The sequence below is a fragment of the Hyperolius riggenbachi genome, chromosome 1 (genome assembly GCF_040937935.1).
Source record: "Hyperolius riggenbachi isolate aHypRig1 chromosome 1, aHypRig1.pri, whole genome shotgun sequence".
Lineage (NCBI taxonomy): Eukaryota > Metazoa > Chordata > Amphibia > Anura > Hyperoliidae > Hyperolius > Hyperolius riggenbachi.
Window position 1 is genome coordinate 378,516,653 of NC_090646.1, and position 9,163 is coordinate 378,525,815.

Here is a 9,163-nt window from a genome sequence, read left to right on the forward strand (position 1 = left end):
GGTGGCAACTATACTGGCTACCTATATTGGAGGCACCTACCTAACTAACCTATACTGGGGGCACCTACCTATCTAACCTATGCTGGGGGCAACTATTCTGGCTACCTATATTAGAGGCACCCACCTAGCTAACCTGTACTGGCGGCGCCTGCCTATCTAACCTATACTGGGGGCAACTATACTGGCTACCTATGCTGGAGGCACCTACCTGGCTAACCTATACCGGGGGCAACTATACTGGCGTACCTATGCCTGGCTACCTATACTGGGGGGACCTATAGCTGGCTATAGGGATTCGGATATGTGTGTGCGTCGGGTGTTGCCGGGGGAGGGGGGGCTGTTGTTGCCGTGGGGGGGGGCCCACATCCAGATTCCGCATCGGGGCCCAGAGGTTTGTAGCTACGCCACTGGCTCTACTTATGCAGATGCAGGACGGCTGCATTTTTACATGTCAAGGAGCGCGGCCACAAGAAGATTTACAATAAGCTCTTGTTGGATGTGTTCAGAGGGTCCATGCATGGCAACTGGATGAACCAGAGGCTTTGCTCTTCATAGGTAGGTAGCTAACTTTATTTTAATCTGCCTCAGGTACACTTTAAAGAAGGACAATCCCCCCTTTTCTGATTCATTACTCATTTAGCTTTGGAATGAGCTTTAGGAAGTAGAGACTGAAGGCAATTTAAAGTCCTGTAGGTTGGAGATTAGGAACAAAATTTGGTTTTGGACACTGGGCAGGGACAATTGGGCAGGAAGTTCCTAAGAAAACCATCATTATCAGAGATTGAGAACAATCAGAGAAGTTGCAGAATGCACAATGATGTTATATATACACACTCTCCTACAGGCAAGACCCAATGTAGACCCAACTGTCTTGAGAATTCAAGGCAAAGCATCATAGATATTGAAAGAGGCCAGAGGTATTCAGATTGCGTTTTCTCATTATTATGTAATTTAGGCATATACAGTATATCTATCACAATAGAGCACCCTGATCATGTAGAAGCTGTGCAGCAGTAACTACAAGACAACATGTAAACAAAATGTAAAAGTGTGTTTTTGAGGTCCTTAAGGATCATTTGTTCAATGTTTAGTTTTCAGTAGGTTGTACTATGCACCTAGCCAAAATGTAGATAGCCTGCATACTTGACAATAGTATTCGTCCACTGACAGTACATAACAAGTACCATAATTGGCAACATCATTGTTTAAAATTGTGATAAGATGATGATGACAGTATATCGCTCTGACTTCACTGAGAAGCGCTAAAACGTGGCAAATCAGGAGCTTGCAAAATAATGTGCTTACACAATGCCTTCATATGTGGGCTATGCCCGAATTATCAACTTACCTGACTGTTGGTAGGGAAACAATAACAGGAGCAAGTAGAAATGTGTGTGCATGCATTTAGGAACCCACCGAAACATCACCAGGAAATAGAACAAACAGAAGGCCATGGATCTTAGCATTTAGCCAGTCACTAATATACTTGGGGCCAAATCCTGATTCATATAAATTGCTTTGCTAATCTGTGGTTTATGTTCATCACTGTAAAATAAAATAAGTACATTTATTTCTGGATGTAATGTCTACAAATCTTTTCCTCTAATGACATTAACTATAAGATACTGCAATTTTTTAAATTCATCTTTTAATTTTCTGCTTTGCGTTAATTGTATTTGCTTAAAAGAGCTAAAGAATAACACACTCTGCTAAAACTGCATTTATTTCTATTTGTTCTGTTGCCTAATTTGCTTAAGCTGTTATTTTTAAAATATAGGTTAATTACAGAGCAAACAAGAGTTTAGAACTGGAGGAGTCATGTGTAATGCATGATTACTTTTCAATTAAATGCTCCATTTACTCTGCACACTGGGTGTCTTTACTTTAATTTTGCATAAAGCTTAAGTAATAGCCATTCAATGGAGAAAAAGATGTCACAAGTTAATGAGATTTCCACCATGTTGAAAATCTAAATCTACTACTTTTTCTAGAAGGGTATGCGTTCATCTATTTGTAAACTGCCTCATTTTAGTGGCTGGATGGTGTAATGGTTAAGGGCTCTGTCTCTGACGCAGGAGACCAGGGTTCGAATTTTGGCTCTGCCTGTTCAGTAAGCCAGCACCTATTCAGTAGGAGACCTTAGGCAAGTCTCCCTAACACTTCTACTGCCTATAGAGCACGTCCTAGTGGCTGCTGCTCTGGCGCTTTGAGTCCGCCAGGAGAAAAGAGCGATATAAATGTTATTTGTCTTGTCTTGTCATTTTGGTGCTGTGATATGTTTGATAGGCTGGTATATGTAGTAGATCTGCTATCATTCCTAATGGCCTCAGTTTAGCAGGGATCACAGAGAAGCACATGAGCGATCAAGTTAATTTAAAAAATATAATAAAAAGATACAATATAGAAAGTAACTAGGCCGTCAGCAAGTTGGTATAAAACATAAGTGCTAACTCCACTTGGAGATTTTTCAGCTCGAACAACTTAATTTTTATGAAGGTTAACAGAGGGGTTGATGAAGTTATTTTATGAATGATTCATATATTAGTATACCCCCTTATTAACTCACAATGGCTATCATTCATAAAAGGGTTGTCGGTAAAGTAAATCCATGCGGGAAAACACCGCTGGCGGTATTTTAGACTTCTGGCTGCTCATTCATAAAAATGTATCCAGTTGCGATAGCAGTGCAGAGATTCCCCGAACTAGGCTGTCGGTAGGCAGGCGGTAGGCTTGCGGAAGCACAGGAAGCTGCAGAGTTGATACATTTCTCTGTGTTCCGCTCTACTGCAGCTGCCTGGGAGGTCTGTGTCTCCATTAACTTAACATTGTTATCGCCACATCCAAGGGAGCGGTACTTCCTGACCACATACCGCTTGCGGTAATCTTTATGAATTAACATTTTGTTACATTTTTTACGATAATCACCGCACAAGGCGGTGATTTATCGTTCTGCTCGGTAATGTCAGCTTTTCATGCGGAAAGAGCCTTAATGAATGCAGATTTTGCTAAGTGTTTGGTAAAGTCAGCTGTTTTAAGCATTTCCGCATGTGGGAATGCTTTATGAATGATAGCCAATATGTATCTCTACTTTGCCTCTATGCAATTGTGGTCCTGAATTTTCTTCTAGGAGATAATTTTGTCATCTAAATTATACAATAACTTAATAACAAAAAACTAGGTGGAAATATACTCAAAATAATTTTTTAGTATTTTCTTGCTTGCTGGTGGTTTAAATGCTGGTTTAAAAGGAATTGTATTGATAAGTTGTGAAAATATCACGAAGGGAGAAAAGGAAGGAGGAAAAGTTAATTGCATATGGGCCTTCATCTGACTTAAGCTTATGATATTTAGTTCCTACTTGCTTATCCCTTGAATTAGCTCTCCATATAGTTAAGGTGAAAAATAAGTAATGTGAGACTTTCATTTTATTTTTTAAAACCGTTTTTATATATGTTTTATCATATATAGCCAAGCTCTGAGTTTTGGTGTTGGGATTTGGCAAGCTCTTGATTCTGCTATAAGGTTATGTGTTAAAATTAGGATTAATATTAGGACAATTTGTATAAGAGGTGAGGGTAGGGGGAGAATAGAGTTAATAGACAGGGAGAGGCCTTTAAGGTTAAGCATTTATGAAGGCTTTTGTTCTGGGAGGGAGGGCTAAGGTTAGGTTGTTTAGGTAGAGGTTTGCATTGGGAGGGGAGCTCAGATTAGGTTTTAGGCAAGAAATTTGTAGATTATTGGTGTCCAATTTAACACATGGCTTCATTAGATGCACATCTATGACAAGCTTTTAGTTGAACTTGAAAAAAAGATTTCTTTTTTTGTAGTGATAAAGAGGAAATGAGTGATAGAGAGTAAAGCAACATATTTGGGTGACGGTTATTTTTACCTTATTTTTACATTTGACTATAGTTTATCTATGGGGCATATTGCCAGCATAGTATAATGGTTCCTGCTTTACATCTAGCAATTTTTTATGTCCCTAACCTATTGTTTTTTTTTCACTTATTTCAGATGTAATACGGGGAACAGTCAGCCGCGTGTATGGAACACAGGCAGCCAAAGTTGCAACCGACGAAAATACATCATCAAAGAAGCACACAACGAGTTAACGTTTAGACATCAGCAAGACTTGCCTCTGCCCCATTTAAGGCGAGAGCCTCCTAAATTGTTCACTGCTGCCAATGGGAAGGTAGAAACCCTTAACATGTCCAGAAATTCGGTAGTACAAGAACTATCAGAACTAGACAAACAGATAGAAGCAATTAAGCAGGAACTTCAAACTGCCATGAGCAGAAAAAATGAACTGGAAGAGTTCCAGAGGAAAAACAGGACTGCTGAATCCTAGAAGCAGCCTCTGAGTCTTAACATTGAGGAACTTTATGAGGGACACAAACCCCTGACAAAGACAGACTATTTTTTTGGTCACTGGACACAGGAAATCGACATGAACCATTTCTTTACTTCTGATGAAATTTGTTTGTCTTATTATTATTATTATTATTTTTTCTTTTTGTAAGATACGACCTGTATTTCTCTAGTGTGTGAACTGTCATCCAGTATTAAAAACTAATGTGACCTTGGAATCTTTTCAACTCAGAATCACTTTTGCGCTTATGTCTCCTGGTACTCAATGGAGGTTTTCACTTCTAAGCCCCTTAGTGTGTATTAATAAAATGAAAATGGTTTTGAATTATCTCCACTGTGTCCTTTGCTAGTATTTTTAACTTTTATGAAGCAAATTTGCATTTAATGTGTGTCTGTGAAATTGAAATTTCAGCAGTTTGAAGCTGGTGAAGAAGGAGGGTGAAAAATTAATTACTAAACTGCTCTGTAATGGACTCCTAAAGGAAGTGCTGCAACCTATTTGATGATATTGGAAACTGATTACATTTTTGAAGAGGTCAGTGAAAGACAATAATAAAGATTTTATGTTTGCTGGACTTTACAAGTATTTCGGAAGGGTTCCCAAATGGAAACGTAATGATTTATGTGGTTTTTTTAATTTTGGCATCTGCATTTTATGAGGAGAAAGTATATAGGAAAGCTGGTAGAAATGGCAAAGGAAAAATAATAGCAAAGCTACACTATAATTTGTATCTTGACATTCGTTCCAGCTTGACAAATTACTACCAAATGGCATTAAGCTGCGGTATGTTAAAAAGTTTTCTGTACCTTTTTCAGGTTAAATGTGTATTGATTTTGATATTTACATTTACCCTGGGGACAGTCAGCTGAATAATGAGACACCTGTACAAAAACCAGTGCAATGGATCAGAACTGCTTCATATTACAACTTTAAGAAAACATTCATCATGCAGATAAATTAAAGAGAAGTGTCCTTATTATATAAATATCTCAAGTCAGCACATATTGGCCCCTAATTAATAATGAGATTGTAAAGCATTGCTGATTTTGCGTCATATAAGAGATCTGAGAATCCCCTGGCTGCCTATTGTTTACTTTTGTGTCCCTTTAAAGGGCACCGGAACTGCGAGAGATATGGAGGCTGCCATATATATTTCCTTTTAAACAATACCAGTTGCCTGGCATCCTGCTGATCTATTTCATATCTGGACCATATACCTGAAACATGCATGTGGCTTATCTAGTCAGACAACAGTCAGTACACACACAGAACTAAATGTTACGGTCTAATCACCTGATGAAGGTCGTTAGACTGTAACATGTACTGTGCTCTGTCAATACAATCTTTTGCATTCAAGCCTTCAGTGTGCAGCCTAGTTTTTCTGAGATTCAGATTGGAGCACTGTGTTATCCAGGTACGGCGACCTGGAAGAGGTAAGCACCGGCTTTCAGCAAAAGGGGTCGGCATCAAATGATCAGTAGGACTGGTACTGTTTAAAGGGAAATAAATATGGCAGCTTCCATATCTCTCTCACTTCAGATGTCCTTTTACTGTAATCTGCACATGTACACTTGCACTGCTTGTAGCTGCTGCCTTCTGATTTGACAGATGCTCTTTGCCTCACAGTACTCTGTATTATGTATTATGTCTTTTTATTAGCTAATTTCCCCATTCCTCTTTTTATTTCTAATGTCCCTCTATTTAGTTTGATTTAAATATGCATCAATAAATGTATTTACCTTCTAAAATATTGACTACATTTTGATAAACATTCTGTTCAATCTCTAAATTTACGTCCTCAGCAGTTGCCATATGGTATGGTCAGGAAAAACCTTTGGCAGGGGCAGGTTATAGCAACAATGTTGTTTTTAGAAAATTGCACAGTGTTAGACTATATTGTGAAAATATCACAAAGCACAGTTACATTTTGAAGCCTAACAACTTTGATTATATAGTTACAGCAAGACAACTTTTTTTTTGCCATAGTAATCCTTTAAAGTGGAATGAAACCCAGCATTTTTTCTTTGCTCTAAAAAATTATTTACAGCACATAATATACTAACACAATTTCTTTTTTGTTAGTAAAACAGCATTCAAAGGGTTAAATCACAGGACTGACTTTTTCTCCCGCAGGGGCAGTTACATCAGAACTGTTGATAACTTTATTTTGTGCTTACATTCTTCACTTGATACAATTAAGTAAACCTTCTCTGACGGTGCAGAAACTTCTGCTAATGATTCCTGAACTAAAGCACGGCTCAGAAATCATTACTGGCTGCATCTACAATAGAAATACAACAGTTATGAATGACATGCACCAGCAGTTTTCAAAGTAAATAAACTGAACTTTGGCAACTTATAATTTCTAAATGAATAATAATACTTGCACACAAAAGCAAATATGATTGTTGTATGGGTTATAAAAAGTAGGAAGCTTTTTGTCGTCTATTGATAAGCGTGACGTGCCTGGTGACGTGCCTGGTCAAAGGATCACCACTCGAGAAATCATTCACAGTAGAAAACCGGCACCGTCCAAAGTTGCTCTTCTAGTATTTATTGCACATGTGTCATGGAATAAATACAACGTTTTGGAGTAACATACTCCTTTCTCAAGTTCATGACATACTGCATACATATTACAAAGCAATTCTTATATACAGCCTATGTCTTGATGCAGCCAATCAACATGCTGCACTAGATATCCAATGAGCACTCCTCTACGAGCGCGGACTTGATGGAGAACTATATACCGACATTTGGAACCAATCACTGAAAGAAACCACCTCACGTGATCGCAGGACAAGACGGGGCGGGTAATGAGTAGGCGCCACCTCTAATGTCAGTGGTGGTGTAATGTGGTTTCTTTCAGTGATTGGTTCCCCCCCCCCCCCCCCCCCCCCCGCCAGAGCCCTGCGCTGCCCGGATCAATGAGTTCCGGGCAGCGCTATGGGCTGGATCTGGTGTGCCTGCTGTCAGGACGTCGGCTGACGTCCATGACGTCATCCCGATCGTCGCCATGGCGACAGGAGAAGCCAAACAGGGGAACGCGTTATATACGCGTTCCCCTGTTTGCTATAGATGCCGGCGACGATCGGACTAGAGGGCCACAAGCGCCCTCTAGTGGTGTTTCATGTAGCTACCACTCTGGTAGCTTTACATGAAACAAATTTTTTTTTTTTTTTTAAAAAGGATTTTTTTCAATTAGGAAAAAAAAAATTAACCGCCAGGGAGGTTAATTGTATCAGATTTTCTCTAAATATCCTATAGATTAGGATGTATGCTTGTTTTGAACAATCATGTCTCTTCATGCATGGCTCACTTTTCTGTCACAAGATAAAGGCAGAACATAAGTGACGAATTTGAGATAAATATTGCTGAATGATGAAGATTGACCTTAGTGTATGATCGAGTATTAAGACCAATACTGTGGTAGAGTTTAGATTGTGAGCTTCTGTGAAAGACAGATACAGGCATGACCATTTACTCTATAAAGTGCTGCAGCACTATAGCAATGCACAATAATAACACAAGTGGGCATACGTACTGTATGTGCAGAGGTGAATGAGAGCCAGCAATTTACGTTTTGGATACATTACTGAAACTGAACATATACTGTAAGTTTGTAAAATGTTTGAATACGCTTGCTCATCAAGGTAAACCTTTCCACTTTCAACATGAACACATTTCTAACACCCTGTACAGAGAATACCAGTTGCTTTAGATATGACAAAACTCCAAAGTCCGGTGACCGCCCAACTGCTGTCCTTCAAGTCCTGTGCTGCTAGAGAAGGTCTGACACCTTAGTAGTCCAAGATATACTCTACTCCTCTCATTGAGCTCAGTAACACTCTGCATCACAAGTAGGGTTGTCTTAAGCACAAGGCACTTTAGGCACAAACCTAAAGGGGCCAATGTGGAGCCAATGTGCTAAGAGGCGTCCGTCAAATGTTTGTGAACCCTTAGCAGAGGAGCACGAATGTCACCATCTGGAAGCATAGAGTGCTGCAGTTCCATTCAGCCCAGCTTTCTGTATTCCCTCAGCAGTGACCACTCTGTCCCCAGTTCATGATGGTAAGTGTGGGCACACTGGGTGGGTGGGTGGGGGGACTGAGGTGACAGCCAGATTGGCCAGGGAACAGGGGCAGCTAGTTCACATTGGTATTTGCACAGGCCGGAGCTTAAGGCACTTATAGGCTCCTGATATGTAAATTTTCTCCCAATCATAAGCCTTAAAGTGGTACTAAACTTAGAATTTAAAAAAATTGTCTTAGTTACAATTTTTGGAAATCCTAAAAAAAAACCTTGAAGTTTACAATTTGGTTTCATTTTGCAGTGAACACTGAAAGGATCAAACCTCAGTGTTTACTGAATGGGGAGAGCTCCTGCGGTCTATATACATCTGCTGATAAGAACTAATTAGGCACTTTGATCTGGCTAAATAACAACAACAACAAATAACATTTGTTCCATAGGACTCAAAGCGCATAAGCATGGCTCTGACCATCGTGGTACAGAGGAAGAATTTTATAAGTCCGGAAATGCCAGGCTAAACAGGTGGCTTTTCAGTCTGGATTTGAATAGCTCCAGGGATGGTGCTGTCTTTACTGGGTGTGGCAGGGAGTTCCAAAGAGTAGGGGCAGCATGACAGAAGGCTTTAGCTCCAGATTTTTTGAGGTGCACTCTGGGAGTGACCAAGTTTATAGAACTTGCTGATCTGAGGTTGTTAGAGGTGTTGTGCAGCTTCAGCAAGTCCTTCATGTATCCAGGGCCCAGATTGTGCAGGGATTTGAATGT

General features: G+C 39.7%; 1 protein-coding gene across 1 annotated transcript in view; it reads left to right on the top strand.

Moving 5' to 3' along the window:
* Nucleotides 1–4,698, top strand: part of GRIN3A (glutamate ionotropic receptor NMDA type subunit 3A) — a 469,331-nt gene extending 464,633 nt beyond the window's left edge. Inside the window, exon 9 of the mRNA XM_068234342.1 lies at nucleotides 4,015–4,698. Coding sequence (XP_068090443.1) covers nucleotides 4,015–4,348 — 334 coding nt within the window. The 3' untranslated portion in view covers nucleotides 4,349–4,698. The remainder of the gene's footprint in view (nucleotides 1–4,014) is intronic.
* The last annotated feature ends 4,465 nt before the right edge of the window (nucleotides 4,699–9,163 follow it).